This window comes from Cuculus canorus, chromosome 28 (assembly GCF_017976375.1).
Source record: "Cuculus canorus isolate bCucCan1 chromosome 28, bCucCan1.pri, whole genome shotgun sequence".
Lineage (NCBI taxonomy): Eukaryota > Metazoa > Chordata > Aves > Cuculiformes > Cuculidae > Cuculus > Cuculus canorus.
The window spans coordinates 3,856,445-3,882,428 of NC_071428.1; the positions used below are offsets into that span (position 1 = coordinate 3,856,445).

General features: G+C 47.1%; 1 protein-coding gene across 5 annotated transcripts in view; it reads left to right on the top strand.

Moving 5' to 3' along the window:
- Positions 1-25,984, top strand: part of ASH1L (ASH1 like histone lysine methyltransferase) — a 59,399-nt gene that overhangs the window by 10,413 nt on the left and 23,002 nt on the right. For 2 of the 5 annotated variants that reach the window (XM_054051187.1, XM_054051188.1), the window contains exons 3-7: positions 6,056-10,805; positions 14,154-14,255; positions 18,159-18,897; positions 20,864-21,043; positions 23,242-23,423. In XM_054051187.1, the coding sequence (XP_053907162.1) occupies positions 6,056-10,805; positions 14,154-14,255; positions 18,159-18,897; positions 20,864-21,043; positions 23,242-23,423 (5,953 nt within the window). The remainder of the gene's footprint in view (positions 1-6,055; positions 10,806-14,153; positions 14,256-18,158; positions 18,898-20,863; positions 21,044-23,241; positions 23,424-25,984) is intronic. The other 3 variants (XM_054051190.1, XM_054051189.1, XM_054051191.1) reach the window with 2 other exon arrangements.

Sequence of the window (25,984 nt, forward strand, 5' to 3'; positions counted from 1 at the left end):
AGGGTTCAAACTGGATGGGCTTTGAGGTCCCTTCCAACCCAACCCATTCTATGAAATTAGAAAGTTGAGAAACAAATATTACTGATACAATTAAATATTATTGCTATTCTATATGGTAGCATTGATCCAATATCAGTTTTTAATTCCAGCACTTCGAAGTAGAGTTACTCCTGCTGCTTGTCTGGGGAACAGCCGGAATGCGTGGTCTAAAGAAGCGCAGCTTTGTTGCATTAAATTTGCATTACTTAAAATAGCTTCAAATCCCCAACTGATGATAATTCACTTTGGATACTCTACTCGCTCTCTGAATTTGTATTGAGATGGTTTTCATATTTAACTCTGGGTGTTCCCTGCTGCCATTCTGGCACTTTGGATCGTTAGAAGTGATGCTTTGCAGCATCCCACTGATTTCTAGTGAGTGTGATTAAAAACTGCATATCCAGAAACAAATGGTAAACGTGGTTTAAAACCATGGCATGTTTTAAGTGTAAAACCCAAGGGTTTTCTTCTTACTGTAATGAAATAAAGCAAGTTTTAGCACTGCAAATTACACTTAAGAAAATTAAAGTGATCTCTTAATCCTTCCTTTTCTTGGAGAGGAGGGAAAAATAAGAAATATGAGACCGATTCAGAGCAAGGTGTGGCCATATTTGGAGCTGTGAAACTGAACTCTGTCCTTCTTAAAGGAGGAATAAAGAATTTGAGTGAAAATGTAGCACTTGCAGTGTGCTCGGACACAAAGTGGAGAAGTGGGAAACTTCTGGGAATATCAGTGTGAAAGTTATAACAGCAGAAAAATCTTTCGTGCTTCTGGCTGATAGTCCTGCTTCTTTTTCAGTCTGAGCGTGGAAAGGACTCTCAAGCTTCAGGGAGTGGAGTTAACGGAGCAGTCATCTCCATTCTCCATTAATTTAGACATTAGGAAGAAATTCTTCATAATGAGGGTAGGGAAGCCCTGGCCCAGGTTGCCCAGAGCAGTGGTGGCTGCCCCATCCCTGGAGGGGTTCCAGGCCAGGTTGGATGGGGCTTGGAGCCCCTGAGCCAGTGGGAGGTGTCCCTGCCCATGGCAGCGGGTGGAACTGGGTGGGCTTTGAGGTCCCTTCCAACCCAAACCATTCTTTGCTTCTATGATCCTCAGCGGTGAGCAGGTCAGTGAGGTGGAGAGCATGTATATTCAGTTTTCCCTCCAGAAATGTGTAGATAAAGGAGTTAAACAAATCGGAGAGCAGAGAAGAGAGACCTTGAAATGGCTGAGGTTCTCTTGTTCTGATAGGATGAGAGGAAATGGCCTCAAGTTATGCCTGGGCAGGTTTAGATTGGATATTGGGAAAAATTCCTTTACTGACAGAGTGATGAAACCCTGGCAGAGGCTGCCCAGGGCAGTGGTGGAGTCTCCATCCCTGGAGGTGTTTGAAAAACACGTAGATATGGTGCTTCAGGACATGGTTTGGTTGGCATGGTGGGGTTGGGCTGACGGTTGGACTGGATGAGGGCTTTTCCAACCTTAATGATTCCATGATTTTATGGTTCCCTAGTGTTAAGAGAAACAAAATTAAGATGCTGCTCTAATAGCAATCCAGTGTTCAATTTGCTTCTTGACGCTGAAAAGGCAACTTGGGTTTCTCGTGTTTCTTTCCATCAGAAGCCCCCTGTGCCAGGCGGACGTTGTTGTGCCTTCGCACCTTGAGCCTTAGACGCAAACATCCATTCTGCATCTGTTTTAGTGCGTGAGGCTGTGAATGGTTTACTTCCGCGGGCAGGGGCGGTGCAGACAGCGACATAGCAACGTTGCATGACTGAAGTTTTAGAGAACAGGAAGGCAAGAGGTGACAGTAACAGCCTGCTGTAGTTGGAATAGTCCTCTTAGAGCAGGGGAGCAGGTTGGAACGTGCCCTTTTGCTCCATCTCCATGTTTCTTTGCAGACCTGTGGAGTGCACTATGCTGTCGCTCTCTCTGCTGGCCCTGGTTATGGAGTGAAGTGCTTCAGGAAAGCTTGCTGATGAAATCACAGCCACTCGCTGAAAGCTTTCAAGCAAAAAAAAAGTAACACAGCTAACAAAAGGGTTTGTTTGCTTTTGGAGTAGCTCAGGGATCTTTTTAGTATACTCTGGGACATTAGTTTTTGTCTTGGACTGATGACACAAAGTCATTTTGTATTGCTGATTGGCTAAAACTTCCGCTTAGCACAGACTGAAAAGCCTTGGTGGTGAAAAGTAAACAGCAAATGCTTTCACTCCTTAATTCAGGAACTCGATTTTAATGTCTTTAAATTGGAAGGGGGAAGATTTAGACTAGACATTAGAAAGAAATTCTTCGCGATGAGGTTGGAAATGCCCTGGCCCAGGTTGCCCAGAGCAGTGGTGGCTGCCCCATCCCTGGAGGGGTTAAAGGCCAGGTTGGTTTGGGCTTGGAGCCCCTGATCCAGTGGCAGGTGTCCCTGCCCATGGCAGGGGGTGGGACTAGATGGGCTTTGAAGTCCCTTCCAACCCAACCCGTTCTATGAGTATGAACTGATGTAGAAGATATCGATGCCCCAACCGCCAAAGTGCTTTGTCGGTCCTCAGGGTGCTCCAGCCTGTGTGTTGGGCAGAAGTTTGGCAGCCAAAACAACAGGAGGTGAATGTCTGTGTGTGTGTACACGTATAAAACTCCTTATTGCTTGATGGTCATTCTCCAAAGAATTAACAAATAGATTTTTCATTAACAAACTGTTTTCTTCTAATGATGTCAGCTCTTGGAAGGTGAGACTCTCCTGCATTTCCTAACTGGGTCTTGTGCCAGAAGTATGAATTCCACACTAGACGTGATAGGAGAGATTCCTTGTTCCTGTGAAAGATCATCTGCTCTTCAGCTTTTTGGAAATATGTACCAATATTAGCAACAGTAAATAATAAAATAAACCCTGGGACCATGCTGCAGTATAAAAACGGATGCCTTTTTTTAGGAATAAAGCCTTTTTTTTTTTTCTGCTCTTGGTGCCTGAGATGATTCTGTAGGGATGGATTATAACCTGTCAGTAGTTTATATCAAAATAACTGGGAATTTTTATTCCTCAAATTAATGATGCAAGTCGAGAAAAGTACATCCACTTAGGAGGTGTAACAGTTTAAATTCAGCTCTGTGTAAAATTAACAGTAATTCCAATTTGATGAAAACTCAGCTGGTTTATGTTATTGCTGGGGGCGATTCTTTTGTCGACAGAGTTTTAAGCCTTGCAGTTAGAGCTAAAGATTGCACAGGAATAACTGTTTTTAAAGCACAAATTGATGTGATGTAACCTAGGCCTTTTGAACGGCATTGCCCCTTGAGGAAACCTCCTGCCAGAAAGCAGCGTGGAGAAGGGCCTGAACTCTTGCTCTTGACTGAAAATGCAAGTAATCCAAGCAAAACTGGGTTAGGCTTTTCCGTAGCAGATCCTGCTCACCTTGCAACAAAGGCACTGGCGATGAGGTTTGGAGTTTGTGCTCGTTAGCAGGCAGTGAGCAAGATGGATTGAGCGCTTTGGAGATATTTGGTTTGGTTTTTCTCTGGGTGATTTGTGTGGAGTTGAGCCCTTTTAGCACCTTGATCCAGTGGAAAGTGTTGAGGGTTGGAACTGGATGAGCTTTAAGGTCCCTTCCAACCCAACCCATTCCATGATTCTATGACTAAAATCTGGCTTTGTGCTTTCCCTGATACACAACCGCGTTTGTTCTGGTCAGAGAGTGAAGCTGGGTGCTCTGCTCCATGGAACCAGTGAAACGGAGTGTACACACGCTGCCTGTCAGGCCGACTACCCGCTCCAGGAGCACCGTGACAGCGGGAGGCCCGCTCACAGACCTGTGGGTGGATGCTACCATGCCAGCTGCTGGAGCTCTGCAGCACTGGACGTGTTGAAAGCACTCTGTGCACGTTTAGGACTTCAGATCCCGCCTTCCCACCTTACAGAAAGATTGTTAGGGCAGCTGAAGCTATTTCAGGAGTGCGTAGCACCTTTTTTGTCTCCAGTGAAGTGGGACACATCATGGCTGCTCCCAGGCCTCCCAGCTGGAGGTTTGTGAGCGTGAGGGTGGCTGCGCTGGGGGAAGTTCCTGAAATGTGAGGCTCCAGCGTGATTTACATAAGATTGCAGCTGCCACGGAAAAGCTGGGCTGTGTGCCAGCCTGTTCTCCATAGACCACAGGCTCTTTTACACCGCAGCTTTACAACCAGTAACCGATCAGACTGGTGGGGTTTGTTCTGCTCCTGCGGCAGGTTGGGACCATCTGACCCCAGCTGATGCAGGTGGCCACCCTCCTCCAGGAGGAGCTCTTTGATCAGGGATTTCTTGCTGTTCATGGGAAATTCTGTTTGTTTTCTGGACACGCATTTGGGCTGGCAGAGTGGGGAGTGTAAGCAGCTTCTCGTACAACAAGGATTTTAGTGTGGACCTAGTAAAGACACAGGCGGTGACTGAGGCTGGTCTGAGATGTATGGGGTGATCAGGACAGGAGGGACATGGATCTATTAGAGTGAGCCCAGAGGAAGCCATGGAGATGATCCAAGGGCTGGAGCACCTCTCATATGAGGACAGGCTGGGAGAGCTGGGGTTGTTTAGCCCGGAGAAGAGAAGGCTCCAGGGAAGATGAAATGCTGAAGAAAATTGCAAACTCTTTTTGGCCTTGTCTGCCGTCTCAGCAGCTGTTTCTTGGTTCGGTTTTCATGTTCTTTGAAATAATTTTCAGTGTGCTTGGAAAATTCACTCGCCCTAGACGAGAAAGAAGCTTTCTAGGACAAATGCCTCCAGCTTTCAAAGAACCCTTGTTTGATGCTAAAGTCATGTTTGCAAAATCCTGACGTCTTATTTAGGTCAAAGCTGGAGCTTAGAAGAGTTTCCTTGCACATTTATTCATTTATTTATCTGTCTAATGAAACTTCAAAGCTCTTTGTTTGAAACAGAGGTGGATAGGAAAAGGTGGAGCCTGGCAGGAGGCATTTGATACCCTGAAATGGCGGAGTATGAGGATCCAGCAGCAACTCCCCAGTAGGGCAGCAGATGATGCAGGAGAAAAGGCAGAGAGCATATACGCAGGCAGCTCAGGACATAGAATCGTAAAATGGTTTTACTTGGAAAAGTTCTTTAAGATCGAGTCCAACCATCGATCCGGCCCTTCTAAGTCCACCACTAGACCATGTCCCCAAGTATGACATATACTCATCTTTTAAACCCCATTGGGGATGGTGACTCTACCACCTCCCTGGGCAGCTTTTTCCAATGCTTGACAACTCTTTCAGTAAAGAAATTCCTCCTAATATCCAAACTAAATCTCCCTTGGTGCACCACATGCAGGAATGAGAAGTTGCATTCCCATGTCAGTATTTAGATGAATTTTTCAAATGTCTCTACATCTGCTAAACAATGAAGATTAAAATGTTGTTCCAAAGTTATTTTGCAAATTTAGGGTCATAGAAAAGTGAGCGTAATGCCATGAGGTTGGCGTTCAGGTTGGTCAGGAAGTCTGCTTCAATACTGTTCAGTCAGAGCGCTCACAGTCTGCCCCAGGTATGGCCAGGAAGGTCAGCAGGGGTGGATTCCAGGTCTGGAATCATGTTGTGATTTTCTCATAAGTGCCAGGCCTGGATGTGAGCTGAGGGAAACCCACCTGATGCTCCATCCTTGCAGCACCGTGGGGTTCGGAGTGCCTGTTCTGCTGCTGCAGAGGCTCTGAAAGCGCAAGCAGTACATTGACCAAGTGGCTGCTTCCCATCTCTAGGCATGTGTCTGATGGAATCCAGCTCTCAGTCTTCTCTTTTAAGTCCTGCGGGGTTGGCTTGCTGAACAAATACTCCTGGTCTAGTGGGAGGTGTCCCTGCCCATGGCAGGAGGGTTGGAACTGGATTTTCTTTAAGGTCCCTTCCAACCCAAACCATTCTATGAAATTTATTTGCCTTAAAATGAATAGGATGATGAAATGTGTGTTACGTAGTTGCCCTGTTATCGGAAGCAGGTATTAATGATCTCAACTTAAAAAGATGCGGTGTTACTCAGTCCTTGTGCTCTGTTGCTAAAGAGAATTGTTTCTTATTAACTTTTAGGACCCTTCAAAGCCGTACAAGAAAGCTGGAGAAGTTGCGGCAGTTGAATTGCCTGTGGAAGAAGGTACACAAGTAGAAACAAACCCTTTAGCTAAGAAAGTTTCCCCATTACACTCTGAAATGACAGATTATATAAAGTCATCTCCTCCGACTCTTATCAGTAGCCATAATTCTGACTTAAAGGATAGAACGCAAATTAACGGAGCAACAACTGTAACAGAAAAACTGGCTCAACTTATTGCAACTTGTCCTCCTTCAAAGTCTTCCAAAACAAAGCAGAAGAAACCTGGGAATGGAACTACGTCTGGCTTGGTTAAAGACTCGACGAAGAAGCCACCGGGAACCATTGCTGCGAGTGGGTTAGTTAATAAAGATTTGGTAAAGAAACTGCCAAGTTCTGGTATTGCTGTCGGGATGGTCAGTAAGGACTCAGGGAAGAAGCCATTAGGGATTGGTAGTGCAGCCATATTGGTTAACAAGGACTCTGGGAAAAAGCCACAAGGGATTGGCCCGTTAATTGGCTTGGTTAACAAGGACTCTGGAAAGAGGCCGCCAGGGATCAGCCCTCCGACTGGGTTAGTTAACAAGGACTCTGGAAAGAAGCAGCCGGTGACCAGCTCTGCAGTTGGATTAATCAGCAAAGACATTGGGAGGAAACTTCCGGGTATCAGCACTCCGGCCGGATTGACTGGGAAGGAGTCTGTCAAGAAGCCAGTAGGAATTAGCACTCCAGCAGGATTGATTAACAAAGATGCTGGGAAGAAATTATTGGGAATAAATAGTCCTGCAGGACTCGTTAATAAGGATTCTGGGAGAAAGCTGCCAGGGACTGGCAGCGTGACAGTTCTGGCTAACAAAGAATCTGGAAGGAAGACACCAGGGATTGGCAGCCCAGTAGGACCAGTTAACAGGGACTCTGGGAGGAAGATGCCAGGAATTAGCAGCCCGGTGGGGTTGGTTAGCAAGGACTCTGGAAAGAAGCCAACGGCAATCAGCAGTCCAGTTGGTTTGGTTAACAAGGACTCTGGAACTCTGAAAGCGGACTCTCTTTTACCTGCCTCGGAGCCCTTTAAGCTTCCTTGCAATTCAAACCTCAGTAGCCTTGAAAGCCATGAGACTACGGACTTACTGAAGGAAAATACGACAAGCAAAACCTTTGAGAAGCATATTATGAGGCCGAATAAAGAAAGTATGTTGGAGAAATTTTCAATTCGGAAAGAAATCGCTGATGTGGGCAAAGAGATGTTTAATGAAGGAATCTGCATTCCCCAGGATGCTTACTCAACCAGTGAAAAAGGGATTTATGAAACATCGAAGCATGAAAAGCAGCCTCCAGTTTATTGCACTTCACCAGACTTCAGAACGGGAGGTGCTTCAGACGTATCGACAGCAAAGTCCCCGTTCAGTGCAGTGGGAGAGGGAAATCTCCCATCACCCTCACCCACGGTGTCTGTTACCACCTTAAACAGGAGCCTCTCCACGACGTCTTCACCATTAGCGTCTAATCCGTTGCATTTAAGTTCCACAGCAGATCTCTTGGAAGGTATTTCAGATCAGATTGGTAAAACTCCATTTTCTTCTGACAGCACACTCCTGAATATCAACAGAACGTTGAACCATACGCTGAGCACCGATTTTAAAGGTGCTGATAAAGATTTGAATGAGTCAAAAGCTGTTTACGTAGAAACTTCAAGAACTAGTCCTTCGACAGGGAAGAAGCCCATTTTGGGACCTGAAACAAGCATTCATGCTACTGTCACCCCATCAGTAGTGAGTTTTACAAGCTTGTTTAGCAGCAAGCAGTTCCTAAAGATCGGGGCAATAGCTGCATCAGATAAATCCTGCCAAGGAGCAAAAAATCTGAGCGCTTCTCAGCAGTCAAAACCGTTAAAGAAAAGAAAAGGAAGGAAGCCACGATGGACTAAAGTGGTGTCAAGAAGCACGTGTCGGCCTCCAAAGGGCCTGGAACTGGAAAGGTCAGAGCTTTTTAAAAACATTTCATACAGCGCACTATCCAGCAGTAATTTGGAGCAGGCGAAATTCTTGAAAAACATAGGATCCTCTTCATTTGTGGAGCATGAATTTGTCAAACATCAGCTGCCAAAACTGACTGAAACAAATGGGCAGTCACTTGCCCTCTTAGCTGAGGCTGACAAGCAAACGCAAAAGTTCTACAGCGCTCACAAACAACCCTCTGGTTTATGTATGTCGGACGATTTCTTGCCTGACATGTATAAACCCAAGAGAGGAAGACCAAAGTCCCAGGAGATGCCGGAGCTTGAAGGTCCCCCCAAAAGAACTCTGAAGATCCCAGCATCGAAAGTCTTCTCAGTGCAGTCAAAAGAAGAGCAAGAACCTCCAATATTGCAGCCTGAAGTAGAAATTCCCTCTCTAAAACAGAGCTTATCAGGACAACCTTTTCCTAAGAAGAGAGGGAGGCCTAAAAGACAGATCAGGTCATCAATTAAAATGAAGCCACCTATTCTTTCTGTGGCACCTTTTGTTGGAACTGAGAGCTCGAGCAAGATAGAGTCTGAAAGTGATCAGCATCGAAGTGGGGATTTCTTTGAGAGAAAGGACCAGCTCCGAGGGCCAGAAGAAATCCAAAAACCTAATATTTGTAGCATGACTGATTTAGAAGTAGACGCAGACAGAAAAGTTGCCAAGAGAAATAATGGACAGTTAATGAAAACAATTATTCGAAAAATAAATAAAATGAAAACTCTGAAGCGAAAGAAACTTCTGAATCAGATTCTGTCTAGCACTGTCGAACCAAATAACAAAGGGAAAGTGCAATCTAAACTCCACAATACGGTGTCCACTCTCGCTGCCACATTTGGTTCAAAATTGGGCCAGCAAATAAACGTCAGCAAGAAAGGAACCATTTATATAGGAAAAAGGAGAGGAAGGAAGCCTAAAGCTGTCCTGAATGGGATTTTAACTGGCAGCTCGGCTGGCTTGGCAGTCCTTGAGAAGTCTGCGCAGCAAGCTCCTGGTACGTCGCTAGGACAGGTACTTCCCCACTTGCTGCCTTCAGCAGGTACCAATGCCGAGATCCTTCCATCTCCAGTTTGCTCCCAGTCTTCTGCGGTGAGCGGGGGCCAGAGCCCCGTCAGCAGTGATGCAGGATTCATTGAGCCCAGCTCGGTGCCGTACTTACACATCCACTCCAGGCAGGGAAGCGTCGTTCAGACCCTCGCCATGAAGAAAGCCGCCAAGGGAAGGAGGAGATTGTCTCCACCAACACTGCTGCCCAACTCTCCCTCACACCTGAGCGAGCTGACATCGCTGAAAGAAGCCACTCCTTCCCCCATCAGCGAGTCCCACAGTGACGAGACGATCCCCAGTGACAGCGGAATAGGAACAGACAACAACAGCACTTCAGATCGAGCAGAGAAATTCTGCGGGCAGAAGAAGAAAAGGCATACTTTTGATCACGTTTCCCTTATTCCACCCGAAACGTCCACTGTTCTAAGCAATCTAAAGGAAAAGCATAAACACAAGTGCAAGCGTCGCAGCCATGACTACCTGAGCTATGATAAAATGAAGAGACAGAAGCGAAAAAGGAAAAAGAAGTATCCTCAGCTTCGAGGCAGGCAGGACCCAGACTTCCTCGCCGAATTAGAGGAATTAATAAGTCGGTTAAGTGAAATTAGAATAACCCACAGGAGTCACCATTTCATACCCCGCGATTTGTTGCCAACCATTTTTAGGATCAATTTCAATAGTTTCTACACCCACCCGACTTTTCCTTTAGATCCTTTGCACTACATTAGAAAACCCGATCTAAAGAAGAAGAGAGGCCGGCCACCCAAAATGCGGGAGGCCATGGCAGAAATGCCTTTTATGCATAGTCTGAGCTTTCCTCTCTCCAGCACCGGGTTCTATCCCTCCTACGGCATGCCTTACTCTCCTTCTCCCCTCGCTGCTGCTCCCATAGGCTTAGGTTATTATGGAAGGTACCCTCCAACTCTTTATCCTCCTCCGCCTTCTCCTTCTTTCACTACCCCCCTGCCGCCACCCTCCTACATGCATACAGGCCATTTGCTGCTCAATCCCACCAAATATCACAAGAAGAAGCATAAACTTTTGCGCCAGGAGGCTTTCCTGACAACAAGCAGGACTCCGCTCTTGTCAATGAGCACATATCCCAGCGTTCCACCAGAAATGGCTTATGGCTGGATGCTCGAACATAAGCATAGACATCGCCATAAGCACAGAGAACACCGTTCTTCGGAACAGCCGCAGGTTTCCATGGACACTCTAACGGCCAATAGCTCTTCAAGAACAGTTCTGGAGTCCTTGAAGCGCTACAGGTTTGGGAAGGAAGCTGTTGGTGAGAGGTACAAACATAAAGAAAAACACAGATGTCACATGTCTTGTCCACACTTGTCACCGTCCAAGGGTTTGCTAAGCAGAGATGAACAGTGGGTCAGGAGGGAGCCTTCGGAGTCCAATTCATTAGCGCTGGGATTGCAGACACCGCTACAGATAGACTGTTCAGAAAACTCCTCTGGGCTGTCCCTGGGGGCATTCACTCCAAGCGCTGAGCTGGCCAGCAGCGATGAACACACAAATCTTTTCACAAGTGCAATAGGAAGCTGCAGAGTCACAAACTCTACCAGCACCAATGGACGTAAAAAATTACCCGACAGCCCTGGCCTCTTCAGTGCCCAGGACACCTCCCTCAGCCGGCCAACCCGGAAGGAGCCGCTGCCTTCTGTGGAGAAGGCGCTGCCACCGCTGGCAGGTAAGGGAGCTCTGATTGTGGTACCTTCCCAGATCTCACTGTTCTGTGTTGTACCAAACGTGCACGTGTCCCTTCTGCTGTGCTGGAACCCCTCCGTGCTGGGTTTCAGCACTGCTCTTCCTGGCACTCTGGAGTGCACCGTTCCATGCAGCGTTTCGTCCAGGGTAGTGTTAGTCTCTCTAGAGCTGCTACTGGATTTGTGTCAGTCCCTGTTCCCACAGGATCTGTCTTCCTTCGTTACAACAATATATAAAGTTATGCTGAGGATGCTAGCTCATTAAAAGGTCTTGTCTTTTCCATGCAGTTGTAAACTTCTGGAGAAATGAGTTAAAATTGTTCATGATTTTTGGTACTATAAAAGCCACGTTTCTGTTTGAAGCTCAGTTGATTTGGTTTAGCTGTCGGTACCGCTGTTGTAACGCTTCCCTTTAAGAAAATGTTTCCTTTTCCTTTTGTAACTCTATCTTAATTATTTTGATAATGTCTGCTACGGTAAACCATTTGACCCCTGGCTCGAGGCCTCTAGCAGGGCCTCAGAACAGTTGCTAAAGGCTGGGGTGAAGACCCAAGACCAAACCTTGTAATGACGGGTTACTGCACTCGGGCCACAACAACCCCATGCAGCGCTCCAGGCTTGGCAAAGAGCAGCTGGAAAGCTGCTCGGAGGAAAAGGACCTGGGGATGTTTGTTGACAGCAGCTGAATGTGAATCAGCAGTGGCCCAGGTGGCCAAGAAGGCCACCAGCATCCTGGCTTGGATCAGCCGTGGTGTGGGCAGCAGTAGTACGGAAGTGATCCTTCCTGTGGACTGAGCGTTGGTGAGGCTGCACCTCGAATCCTGGGTTCAGTTTTGAGCCTGTCACTACAAGAAGGACCTTGACAGGCTGGAGCGCATTCAGAGAAGGAGCTGGGGAAGGGGTTGGAGAACAGGGGTTGTGGGAGTGGCTGGGGGCCCTGGGGCTGTTTGGTCTGGAAAAGAGAAGGCTGAGGGGAGACCTCATTGTGGGTGCTAGGCTCTGCTCCCAAGGAACGAGTGATGAGATGAGAGGAAATGGCCTCAAGTTGTGCCTGGGGGGATTGAGACTGGATATTAGGAAAAATTTCTTTATGGAAAGGGTTCTCAGGCACTGGCAGAGGCTGCACAGGGCAGTGGTTGAGTCCCCATTGTTTTAGGTCTTTAAAAGCCAGGTGGATGAGGTGCTCAGAGGTGGTTCAGTGGTAGACAGGGATGGTTGGACTTGATGATTTCAAAGATCTTTTGCAACCAAACGCTTCTATGATTCTATGACACCGTTACTACTCATCTGATGTTTCCAGTGGTTTTTACTAAACTTCACCATATCAAAGGCTATGGCAAATTGCAGAGACTTTGGAATCTCTCTTGGGTCCGAGTGTGCTGCTCAGTCCTGGGGGAAAAAGGGAAAGAACAAGGTCAGCCCTTCAGCACAGGTGAACAGGCTTTACTCCCTCTGTTCCATCTGATGATGGTTGGATAGTTTGGAGGCAGCAGCCAGAGTCTGTGAAGGGTGAAGTAGGATGCGCATGTCCTTGTGCCTCCAGGCTGAAAACTGTCTGCCTCTCTCCAGGTGCTGAGGGAAGGGCTGGGATTGGCCCCATCCCACCGGGCATGGAAGGAGGGGCCAAGATTGGCTGCATTCTGCCAGGTGCTGAGGGGAAGGGCCAGGATCAGCCAGGTCCCACCAGGCATTGAGGGAAGCATTGTGATCAATTGGCAGCAGTTTTGGGGGATCACAGCGGGACGCTGACTGGAAAGCTGCCAGCCAGGAGCTGCCAGCTGAGTCGAGCTGGGAAGGAGAGCAGCTCCGCATCTGTGAAAGAAAGGAGACCTCTGGGACAGGGACACAATCTGTCAGCAGGCGCAGCTACAAACAGCTTTGCCGTCCCAGCAGTCCTCCACATTCCTCCCTTTTTTTCCTCTTGTATCTTACAGCCCGTTCCTGCAGGGAACAACCATTCCTGCCATTTAAGGGTTTTTTTCCTCTGAGGTGCAAAGGTATTTGTGTTAATCTATGCTTTATGAAATCAATGCAGCTTTTACAAAGCGAGGTAGGTTGGAAATGGGCTGACCTGCCAGGCCAGTGCTGGGATGGGCTGGAGGCCCCCTGTCGCCCTTTCAAGGATCAGGATGGGCTCCAGGACTGTTCAGCTTCTTTGCTGATGACCTGTGTGATGGGACAGAGTGCGTCTTCAGCAAGGTTGCAGATATTTTTTTCCTGTGAGGGTGGGGAGGCCTTGGCCCAGGTTGCCCCATTCCTGGAGGTGTTCAAAGCCAGGTTGGTTGGGGCTTAGAGCCCCGTCATCCAGTAGGAGGTGTCCCTGCCCGTGGCATGGGGTTGGAATTAGATGGGCTTTGAGGTCCCTTCCAACTCAAACCATTCCATGATCCTATGAAACAGCTGGGAGGAGCGGTGGGTACAGGGGATGATTGTGCTGCTCCTCACTGGCTGATGGAAGGGGCTGGAAAGACTCTTAAAAAGAATAGAGTCTTGGGATACATTAGGAAGAACGTTGCCAGCAAGTTGAGGGTGATGATTATTCCCATTTACTCATCCCTGGTGAGACCCCATCTGGAATGTTGTGTCCAGTTCTGGGCTTCTCAGGGCAGGAAAAGCATGGACATAGTGCAGTGTGTCCAGTGAAAAGCCACAGGGATGATTGCAAGATTGGAGAGAGGATGGGAGAGCTGGGACTGTTCAGCCTGGAGAAGGGAATGTGCAAGGGAGATCTTAACAATGCGTACCCCTGCCTGAAGGGGGGAAGTAAAGAAGAGTGAGCCAAGCTGTCCCCAGTGACAGGATAGGAGGTGATGAGCACACACTGAAGTACAGGGGATTGCTCATACACAAGAAGAAAAGGTCTTCCTGGAACTCTGGGTTGCGAAGTCTCTGTTGTTGGAGATGTTGAAAACCTGACTGAACATGGTGCCCCGGAGCAACCTGCTCTGGTTGACCCTGGTTTGAGCAGAGCTGTTGGTCTCAGTAATCCACAGAGGTCCTTCGCAACCTCAACTGTTCAGTGAAAACTGAGGAATGAAGCTGGGGGTTCATTTGAAAGTAGGATTATGGGGGTTTGGGGTGTTTTTACACAAAAGCCAATACTCTGATGCTGTTAAGTGGCTTTTTCTGAGGCTCCTTTACCTGTGAGAAAGTCCTTCCTGCTGGTCTATTTCTGTCCTCCTCCACCCATGCGCAGCGTAGCAAGCCAGGGTTCCCGAAGTTAAGAAACAGTGATCGTAGTTTGACTATTTAGCATCCACCCTGTGTTGTATTGGCGCTGCCAGACTGAAATGTTGTTTTTGTGCTTTTCTCTTCCCTGATCTGCTTTCCAGGCACTTTGCCAACACAGGACAAACCTTCCCAGAGGCAAACGGAGAGCACAAGCTGCAGCCCTTCCAGAAAGAGATCAACATCTGAGGGCACATCTTCTACAGGCAAGTGCTATCAGGTGGCCTTGTTGTTGGGATCACTGCTGTAATGAGAGCTGTGCTGCTACAGAGAGCTGAAACAGCATCGCTGTGAGAGCTTCAGCAACAGCAACGTGTTCATGGAGATGCTAGGCTGAGAGAGTTGGGGTTCTTCAGCCTGGAGAAGAGAAGGCTCTGGGGAGACCTTAAAGCAGCTTCCAGTACTGAAAGGGGCTCCAGGAAAGCTGGAGAGGGGCTCTGGATCAGGGAGGGCAGGGAGAGGATGAGAGGGAACGGTTTTGAGCTGAAAGAGGGGAGATTGAGATGAGATCTTAGGGAGAAATGTTTTGCTGTGAGGGTGGGGAGGCCCTGGCCCAGGTTGCCCACAGCAGTGGTGGCTGCCCCATCCCTGGAGGTGTTGAAGGCCTGGTTGGATGGAGCTTGGAGCCCCTGAGCCAGTGGGAGGTGTCCCTGCCCATGGCAGGGGGTGGAACTGGATGGGCTTTAAGGTCCCTTCCAACCCAAACACTCTGAGATACCACAGCTGATTGAAATTTGTAGTAAAGCTCCTTGGATTGGTACTTTCAGAGCTACTTGTTCTGATTTCCAGAGAGGAAGAACATGCTGGAGCTGCTATTTCTCCTCCCTTTAAAGAGATACTTGCAAGAGATGCTTTATTCAGTGTATGCTAAAGACAGGCATCTGCAGTAAAGCAGCGTCCACTCCTTTTCCCCTTGATCTCATTCATTTTCCTTTCCTGATTCGTTGTAACAGGGCAGCTGCCGTTGTTGAACGTTTATGTAGGGAAGTGTTAAAGGTTCAGGCAGATTTGGTGCAGGAGAGCGTAGGAATGAAATGAATCACCAGTTTATTAACTTCAAAGTCACTGAATTGATGATGCAGCTGAAAAGACTGGTCCTTGTCTGTTTTCCGTAGATCTGGAATGCGTGTGGGATTTCAGTGTGTTTGTCAGAACTGTTCTGTTACCCAGGGCTGCCCAGGGCTGCAGCTGTTCTGGCATCAGAGGCCTCAGTTGTCCCAGCCTTTGAGATCGGTTTCTAAACAGCAACAGAAGCTCAAGGACACCCATCGGACTCCGTGTCCACATGTGCTGTGCTGCGTAGCATGGTTATCCGTGGATAGCGCAGCTGCTTACGGAGCTCGCTGCGAAACAGATGGTGTTTCTGTGAGGAGCCTCCGCTGCCTCCCGGTCCGTCTGTAAAGGCCAAACGAAAACAAAGAGTGATTTATCTGTATTAGTTCTTCTCAATGAAAGCTGAAAGGGTAAATCCTTCCAGTTCTCTCCGAGTTGTTGAGGTTGCTGGGGTTTGTGAGGGATTACAGCACCGTGTGCTTCAGTTCCCTTTTCACCCTATAAGAAGAATGTTGTTCCCTGGAGAAATTGGAGAGCTTGTGCTGACTCTCCCTCCTTTAAATTGTGCGCTTTCCCCACACCATTTTCATTTGTGCTTGCAAACTCATGACTCTGGAATCCTGATAAGGAATACATTTCTCCAGAGAACCACATCAGGACTAGAAAATACTTATCCTGACCTGTTTCTGCTTTATCTTTGTCAGTCAATGAGTAATCAAATGATAGAAACCCTTTAGAGAAACAGTTTGTTGTCTCCCCTTTAAGTTCCCTTCACACTGGTCCAGCTCTCCGGTCGACAGCCCAGGGTCCACTCGTTCACATAGATCTCATCTCAGTAATTGGCTGTAATTACAGTAGTATTTTGTGGATTCTCATGTGCAATGATGATATATTTATGAGAAGACAGTGTCCACTTTATTCCAGGAAGAACAGGGTTTCTTCTGATTATATGTTATCACTAAGAACCAGCAGAGCAGCTTTGGGAAGCTCTTCGTTTGGAACAAATCCCTTTTTAATACAGCATAATCTATGTGCTTGACCTGGAAATTCTCCTTTTCAAACACCAGTTTGCAGCTCTAAAGTGCATAAGATTCAGTTTAAAGTGAGAGCTAACTTCACTTCCCGTGTAAATCAGCCTTTCTCTTTTGTCCAGATACTTTGATTTACCTTTATCTAAGCCTGATTGCAATCAGTTCTGTCATCGTTATGTTTGTGATAAAGAAACTGCATGAACAATGGGAAAGTTGTTTCAGTACTTTCAAACTAAAAAAATAGAAGAAAAATGAATTTTAAAACATCTCAGGCACTCCTCATTCTTAATTGGTATTTAATTTTTCTGGGCAAAGGGGATCTCTAGTGTTGGGGCCCATAGGAAAGCTGGGAAGGGCTTTAGATCAGGGAGTGCAGGGATAGGATGAGTGGCGTCTTAGCAAGGCTGGGTTGATGATTGGACTCGATCTTAAAGGTCTTTTCCAACCCAAACCATTCTGTGATTGTGTAATATCTTCGATAAGCATCCTGGCCTCTGCTCAGGGATGTAGACATTTAGTCTTAAGAAAATAATGAACTTGTGAGACCTCATCTGGAGCCCTGTATCCAGTTCTGGAGTCCTCAGCACAGGAAAGACATGGAGCTGTTGGAGCAAGTCCAGAGGAGGCCACGGAGATGATCTGAGGGCTGGAACACCTCCTGTATGTGGCCAGGCCGATGATCTGAGGGCTGGAACACCTCCTGTATGTGGCCAGGCCAAGAGAGTTGGGGTTGTTCAGCCTGGAGAAGGCTCCGAGGAGACCTTAGAGCATCTCCCAGTGCTGAAAGGGGCTTCAGGAAAGCTGGGGAGGAGCTCTGGATCAGGGAGTGCAGAGAAAGGACAAGGGGAACGGTTTTGAGCTGAAAGAGGAGAGATTGAGATGAGGCTTTAGGAAGAAATGTTTTGCTGTGAGGGTGGGGAGGCCCTGGCCCGGGTTGCCCAGAGCAGTGGTGGCTGCCCCATCCCTGAAGGGGTTCCAGGCCAGGTTGGATGGGTCTTGGAGGCCCTGAGCCAGTGGGAGGTGTGGAACTGGATGGGCTATGAGGTCCCTTCCAACCCAAACCATTCTATGAAATTAGAAAGTTGGGAAACAGATAACACTGGTACGACTAAATATTATCAGTTTTTAATTCCAGCTGTTCCTAGTAGAGTTACTCCTGCTCCTTGTCTGAAGAACATCCCAAACGTGTGGGGTACAGATGCGTGGCTTTGTTGCATTGCAGTTCATAGAATCATATAAGCATAGAATAGTTTGGGTTGGAAGGCACCTTAAAGATCATCTAGTTCCACCTCCCCGGCCATGGGCAGGGACACCTCCCTCTGGATCGGGCTGCCCAAGGCCCATCCAACCTGGCCTTGAACCCCTCCAGGGATGGGGCAGCTACAACTTCCCTAGGCAACCTGTTCCAGTGTCTCTCCACTCTCATGGTGAAGAAATTCCTCCTTATGTCTAGCCTAAATGTGCCCCTCTCCAGTTTATCTTCATTCCCCCTCGTCCTATCACCAAGCTGTCTTGTAGGCCTTTCACGTACTGGAAGGTCGCTTTAAGATCTCCTCGGAGCCTTCTCTTCTCCAGGCTGAACAAGCCCAAATCTGTCAGCCTGCCCTCGTATGGGAGATGCTCCAAATTTGCGTTACTTAAGCCAGCTTCAAGTCCCCAACCCAACCCATTCCGTTATTTTTTTTATTCTGTGGATAGAAAGACACTTGAGAAGCCTTCTTGATGGGGCGTGTGTGGGGAATGCCCACGTTGCTCTTTGACCTTAAAAATAGGGGATCATGTGTGAATAAAAAGGAAATAATTGTATATTAAAGTTGCTGATATGATATGTAGCTTTTCACTTCCTCACATCACTGGATCCCTCTCCCATTAGAACTTGTGTTACAGGAATCGCAGTCTTGTTGCTGAATGTTCCAGGTTATTACAATGCTAAAAGGCTGCTGGTCCATCCAGCTGTTGGAGGCTACTTCCAGCCTCATTTGATGTTCTCTCCAGTCTATTTCAGCGCCTCTTTTTGTATTTCAGTGGTTGGAGCCCCTGCCCGAGGTGCTCGGCAGGTGTCCGGTGAGGATTCCGTGGACACCTTACTGCAACGCATGGCACAGCATGAGGGCCCGGCTGCTTTGGATAAAACCTTAGAAGCTGTCATTGCAAATGTTTCTGTTCCACCATCGGCCAGTCCTGCTCGGAACCACACCAGGGAGAGAGCTCTGGGCAAACAGGACAGCCTGGCAGTGCCTGCAGTTCCCAGCAGCTCCTGCAGCGACAGCGTTTCGCTCCTCTCAGACAGACTCCCAAGCAGCTACTCCCCACATCATCTCAAGAGAAGCGTGGTCGAAGCCATGCAGCAACAAGCAAGGAAAATGTGCAATTATAACAAGATCTTGGCAACAAAAAAAAATCTTGACCATGTCAATAAAATTCTTAAAGCCAAAAAACTGCAAAGGCAGTCACGGACAGGGAATAACTTTGTGAAGCGCAGGCCGGGGAGGCCCCGGAAATACCCGATGCAGGCTGTCGTCTCAATGCAGGCTTTCCAGGCAGCTCGACTGGTCAGTCAAGAGTTAGAGAAGAGAGAAGAAAGCAGCAGCCCCTTACACCTCGGCCCTGATACCATCACAGATGTGATTGAAGCTGTGGTGCAAAGCGTGAACTTGAATCCGGATCACCAAAAAGGCTGGAAGAGAAAGAGGTGGCTTGCAGAGGAGCAGGCCAGGAAGCGACAGAAGCCTTTACCGGAAGATGAACAGGAGAGCAGTAAGAGGTAATTCCCTAACAATTTTGTCCCATCGCTGTAGTCATTGCTGATTGTTGTCCCGGTTTAGCCCACCCCCTGAGCCAGGTCAGCAGCTTTCAGTCCCAATTCCCCTCCCACCAGAAACGGCAAAGGGATACAAGAGGGACAGAGACTTGTGGGTTGGGAATTGAGACTAGAAGAGCTTTAATGCAACGAGAATAATAAAAGGAAGATAACAATATCAGTAAGAAAATACTAAAATATATACAAAACCCAATATAAAATATACAAACTCTCCCAATAACCACTTGTCCATGGACTGGACTTAGTGGCAGATGGGAACTGTGTTCAGGAACACGCCGATTGGGTTCAGGGGTAGACAGACAGACATGTTCCTCCCTGAACATTGGCCATCGAAGAAGGAGGACTGACTCGTGATCCCTAAGCTTTATCCTGAGAATGATGTATATGGCACAGAACTCTGGGATGGTCTTGATTTCTATAGGAATAGGTGCAAGCGTGACCTTTCCACACACCTTGGTGAGAAATATCAGCCTGAAAAGACGGAAGAATTTTCTGCTTCAGCCCAAACCAGCACACAGATGTTCTTAACATTTGAACAAGGCATGAAAGAATCCTGCTCTGATGAGCTCCGCTCAATGCATTTGTTTTCAGTAAAGAGTTAGTTCAGACGGAGCCGAGGAAGCTGGGGAAGGGGCGGGAGAACAAGAAAAAGGAGGCCGAGGGAAGATCTTATCCCTGTCTACAACTACCGGGAAGGAGGTTGTAGAATGGTGGGTATTGGTCTCTTCTCCCAGGTGACAGGTGATAAGATGAGAGGAAATGGCCTCAAATTGCACCAGGGCAGGTTCAGATTGGACATCAAGAAAAATTTCTTCACTGAAAGGGCTCTCATGCACTGGAACGTCTGCCCAGGTAGATGGTTGAGTCCCCATCCCTGGAGGGGTTTAAAAGACAGGTAGACAAGGTGCTCAGGGATGGTTTAGTAGTGGACAGGGATGGTTGGATTCGATGATCTCAAAGGTCTTTTCCAACCAAGGGATTCTATGATGTGTCAGCTCTTGGGGTGCTTGTGGTCTTCCTAAGGTTCTGAGCACCCCTGAAAATGGGGTGGAATCTCAGGAAATCTGTAATTGTTTGGCTTATATCTCAAGAGAGACAAGAGTTATGATTGCAGTAATGAGTTTACTAATGAGGTATCGTAGAGAAGTTGTTCCTTCTTCATGTGCGGAACAAGGAACTATAAGAGCTACGTGTGCCGTGGGAATCTCAGCATGTGACATACGTGTGTTACAAGCAGAAGCAGCCCCGACTGTGAAGTGCGATTGGCTGATACACAGCAAATAAGGAGTAAAACCATCGCAACGAGGAGAAGTTCAAGTGGGCACCTCAGTGTGCAGTCACTGGTTGCACAGAAAGCTGCCTCTGGGCTGATGTTCTCATGCTTGTCCCTGAAGTCACCAAAACAAACTCTTCCTCCCCATGTCTTCAGAACTTCTGAAGAAAACCCATCTGTTTGTGTTCCAGAAGCGCCTGCTGCAGTGTAGGTATTGAGATGCAGAGAATGTTGATGGAACCACATGTTCCAAGGGTGCATTGTAGCTCTCCTGAGGGCTGAGGAAAGCTTTACCACACTTTGTTTTGAGAATACAAAAGCAGATAGCAAAGCCACCTTCTAAATTACTCACTTGAGGCTCCAGGGTATAAACTTAGCAGTACAAATAACGTTCTTTTTGTAATAGTTAGTAACAAGATTGCTAGAAAGAGCTCTGCCATGATTTACGGTTATCTCTGACCCCTACTTGAGCACAACCACTGGACTGCAGTTATTTTAAGTAGCTGCAATCTCTAGTAATTCAGAAACCCAGATAATTTTTTCTGCTGGCCATATTGTGCAGCGGAATAATGAAATAGGGTAAAGTAATCTTTATGGTAAGAAATAAGGTAAGATGATCTTTACTGTTTCTTGCAGTTTTTCTGAGGCAGTCACTGAACCTCCCAGCCCTCATGATGCCCTTGGGAAACCGCCTGAACCCGAGAATCCTGAACAGCCTCTGCCTTCTCTCACCCAACGTGAGAAAAAAGCCCCTCGACCCCCAAAGAAGAAGTACCAGAAGGCTGGGCTCTACTCTGACGTGTACAAAACAACAGAGTAAGTAATAGCACTGCAAAGCTGCTATGATATTCCTGTGGAAGCTGGCTCCTTAGAGCTAGGGCCGTAACAAGCTGCTACTAATAACGAGCTGAAATAAACCCATTAACTTAATTCATGCCTGTGAAAAATGACGTGCATGATAACTATCAGAATCTGACCCAGTGAAGATGTAAAATGTAACCCCAGACAGAGAGCAGCCTCCAGCAATCTGAAAGCGTTTCTGAGTGTCAGCCTTGAAGAAGGTTATGGAGTCCGATGTCTGCGTAAAAGGGCCATTAGTTTCCTATTTTTATTCACTGAATGATGACAAAGGGTCATCTTTTGTGTGAAAGCATTTTATTTATGCACCCTGCTCATGCACGGTGAAGTGAACTTTGCTTTCTGTGAGACGTTTAGAGTAAAAATGCAGATTTCTTTTGGTTTTGTCACCTGTTGGCTCAGAACCTGGTGCCCACAAGAAAGCCAATATCTCTTGTTTTGAGTAAGCAGCCCACGCTTGCTCCCAGTTCTGCTTCTTTACACTTTTTACAGCTGTTGGAACAAATGTGTAGAAATCATGGAGGCGTAGAATACTTTGGGTTGGAAGGGACCTTAAACATCATACAATTCCACCCCCTGCCATGGGCAGGGAAACCCCACTAGATCAAGCTGCCCAAGGCTCATCCACCCTGGCCTTGAATACCTTCAGGGATGGGGCAGCCACAGCTTCCCTGGGCGACCTGTTCCAATGCCTCCCCACTCTCATGGTGAAGAAATTCTTCCTAATGTCTAGCCTAAATGTGCCCCTCTCCAGTTTATCCCTGTTCCCCCTCATCCTATCACTACAAGCCTTTGTGAACAGTCCCTCCCCAGCTTTCTTTTAGACCGTTTCAGGTACTGGAAGGTCACTGTAAGATCTCCTCCGAGCCTTGTCTTCTCCAGGCTGACGTATCCTCGTATGGGAGGTGCTCCAGCCCTCTGATCATCTTCGTAGCCCTCCTCTGGACCTGTTCCAACAGTGCAAGTCAAGAACTTGCACTTCTTGTTTAATATGATCTGGCAGATTAAAAGGTCTCTTTTGGGGAGACCTTATAGCAGCCTTTCAGTACCTGAAATGAGCAACAAGAAAGCTGAAGAGGGACTTTTTACAAGGGCATGTAGGGATAGGACGAGCCGGAATGGCTTTAAATTGGAAGAGGGAAGATAGAACACAAATGCAACTCTTGGTTGCAGGGCACCCTCTAGTGATGGCACAGTTCTGCGTTAGCGCTGCCTCAGCTAAGCAGGCTCCACAGGCTGGTGGTGGTGGTGTGCTTGGCTGTTTCTCTGTTGTTTGCAGCGTTCAGTTGCAGACACTTTGCCTTAAAAACCATTTTCCCTTCTCTCTTCCATCTTTCTTAAACACTTCCATTAGAAAATCCACAGTAGTGGAAGTTCTGCTGAGGTTACCATTACGGCTTGCAGCCTCTCTCAATCAGTTGCATCTAGTTGAAAACAGCAGTATCAAAAACATGGGTTGTGTCACTGCTAGCTTTAGTTGACTGGAAGAGAGTCACAGAATTGTAGAATCATTTCTTTGGAAAAGAACTTGGAGATCATTGAATCCAACCATTCCTGTACACCATTAAACCATCCCTGAGCACCTTGTCAACCCATCTTTTAAATCCCTCCAGGAATAGAGACTCCACCACTCTGGGCAGCCTCTGCCAGTGCCTGATGACCCTTTCGGTGAAGAAACTTCCCTGATGTCCAATCTGAACCTGCGCTGGTGCAACTTGAGGCCGTTTCCTCTCGTCTCACAACTTATTACCTCCGTCCCTGCCCATGGCAGGGGGATGGAACTGGATGGGCTTTGAGGTCCCTTCCAACCCAAACCATTCCATGATTCTATGACTCTTTTCCTGCTTTTCTTGTTGAACAGCCTTCCCCAGGAGCAGCACGTGGATGTTTGTTCGTAGCCCATGAGGAAAGCAGGCACTGAATGCGAATAACATGTTAAATACCCAAGCAAGCAATATCAAATATGGTTTATTGATCTTGTTTTATTTTTGTAACCTCAGTTGTGTATCACGTACTAGGAATTAAAGTTGATGGTATCCCTTTAGGTATTCCCTGAATGGCAGCATATCACGAGGTTTGAGATGGATGTGATGGGGGCATTTAGCAAGCAACCTGGAAATCATTTTTGTGCTATTTCTGTTATTCTCTTGTTCTAGACATTCGTGCTTTAATGAAAACAGAAAATGCGGGTCTGCAAATGTCAGGTGTTCCTCACTGATTTTTGTTGTCGATGTCATCCACAGTCCCAAGAGCCGTCTGATACAACTGAAGAAAGAAAAGCTGGAGTATACGCCTGGAGAGCACGAACACGGATTGTTTCCAGCCCCTATACATGTCGGTAAGTACTTGACGTGGGGTTTAGTTGTTGGGAAATAAGGATCGCTCTTAGGTGACATGAAAATGCTCCAACCGGACTTCACAACCTCTCTGCCTCTGTCCCCTTACCAAATCACTTGTGTCTTTCAGCATACGAGCATTGCCAGAATCCGCACTTACTGTTCTTCAGGGCAAAAGTTGGACTCGAGAGGCTTTTCTTCTTTTTTTTACCAATGAACTTAGTCCTCTTTTATTGTTTACCATCAGAAAATTATGGTCTAGTTTAGAACCTGCTTTAACTGCCATAATACTTCTGCCTAAATGCAGTACAACAGTCTCATTTTCACACTGATATTGTGGTGGAACAGACGGAGATGATTGTGATCATTTGTTACACCTCAAAAACTAAGCAAGCAATAACTAATCCCTTCATGTCCCCACGCACTTCGTGGTGTTTGAGCAAGGGTAAAAACAAGGGAGAGCGACAAACTCAGCTGTTATAGAAGTGTTTATTTCATCCCCATTTTGAGTTCTCGAGTAGAAGAGAAATGAGGTTTAGAGCTCCTCTTTGCCTTGTGCAGAACGAAGCCATAACCTCAGGCTGGCATGAGGAGCATTTTGAATGGAACGGGAAGATGTTGAGTCCCCATCCCTGGAGGTGTTTAAAAGACGAGTGGATGAAGTACTTAGGGATATGGTTTAGTAGTGGACAGGGACGGTTGGGCTCAATCTCAAAGGTCTTTTCCAACTGAGCGATTCTATGATTATGGGTTGTGGAGTTCCAGGGTGGTCATGAGCTCCCAGACCACGGTTTTTACAACTCGTATCGTTTCCCCGGACAAACCACAATTGATTTATTTTCCAGGTAGCTGTTTCAGCATTTAAAATGCTGTGATTTCTCACTTCAAATACCATCATCCTCTTTGCAGATGGTAAAGTGAGTTTGGGAAATGCCACACTGTTCAGTACCAATGTTTGTCCCATCAAAGATAAGTGCTTAATTGGTTTGTATTTTTTAACTGAACTTTTTTTGCTCCACAGACAGCGTTGACTTTCAGAGAAAGAGGTTCTTTGTGAATCAGTAACCACAGCACAGGTTTCAGAACTGAGGGTGTTTTTAAATTCTCAAAAACGTGACCTTTTTCAATTCCTTTTTCAGTTGGGTCAAATAACGCTTTTGTGTGACTCAACCATCTGTTGGGATGCTCGAGTTCTATTTGCAGTGCCACGATCCTTTTCTCTTTTCTCCTCATGAGGCCCTGACCCCGCATGCGTTTGTGCTCGCAGACACAAACAGGCTTCTGCGCTGAAGATGAAGCTGCCTCGATTACTCCCCATCGTGTAGCTTAAGAGGGGTTTAACTGCAGCATAGGGATGGGAGGGTTAGGGTTCTGCCAGGTGACTGCACGTGTGCCCACTCAACGAGGGCTGGAGGGACCTTCCTTGTGCTCTGGGCTCCGTGCCAGAGCACCTGAAAGAGCCTTTTGTTTCACATGCTGAGGTCAGAGAAGTGAAAGCAAATTTCTGGCAGATTTAGCTCTTTCTTGGATATGGATGAATAAAGCATTGAAAATGAAAAGTAATTTAGGAGTAAATTGTAAGGAAAGCATTCCAGTTGTTATTTTCCAGTGGCGTGTGAATTCCAGTGAAAGCGCAGCCTGTGGCTGGAGGAACGTAAAGGCCACGGTTAACTTTTAGAGCAGCTGGGGAAATAAGACCCAGGAGTGGCACTTCATCCTTCCTCACTCTCCCCACTGTGATTTTGTGGCACAATATTCCAAGAAAATGGTAAAAGAAAGTTTTAATTGTAGCTGGAACTAACCTAGCGCTTGGGTGCGCCCTCAGGTCTTGTGTTAACAAAGTACGGACAGGGTCAGTTTTCTTTTTTTGGGAAGGGTTTATGGTGACAGGAGATCTTGGAATAGAGATCGTCAATGAAAGCAATAACTCCTGTTTAAAGTGAGTTTCAGTTATTGCTGAAAATAGACATCACCTGGAAATCTTCCTGGAACATTTAGGAGTGTGTTTGCCCAGTCTGAATTTATTCCTAAATCTCTTTTTGTAAAGGTTGTAGGAAAGGTCTTTTCCGACGTAAACGATTCTGTGAATGGGCTTGGATGTTTTTCCAATTTGGTTTCTTTGAGTACAACGTTGTGATTTACCACCTTGCATGGATTGTGCACCCAGATTTCTTTAAGGTGTATTTCTTCTCTGTGGTCAATCCCTGCACTTGTGTGGACACAGAGCAGCTTGGGAGGAAGCTTTGAGGTCTCTGCACAGAAGTTACTGGTGCTCGCTGTAGGGCACGGGGTCCGTTTGGTCCATTATTTGCTATTGTCCCTTAGCAAACACCTGCAGAGTACCTGGCACTGCTCGTAGAGTTCCCTGTGACTGTTGGAGTTCAATGACATCTGTAGTTCAGTGACATCCGTAACGTGTGATCACCACGTAGAAGGCGGCTTCCCTCCACCACCTGCCTCACCAGGCGCCTCCCACCTGATCCAGCAGCGAGCATGCTGTTGAGAAAGGTTTAAGCCTGACAGCAGTCAAGCACAAACGATAGTGTCAGGAAGGGCATGAACA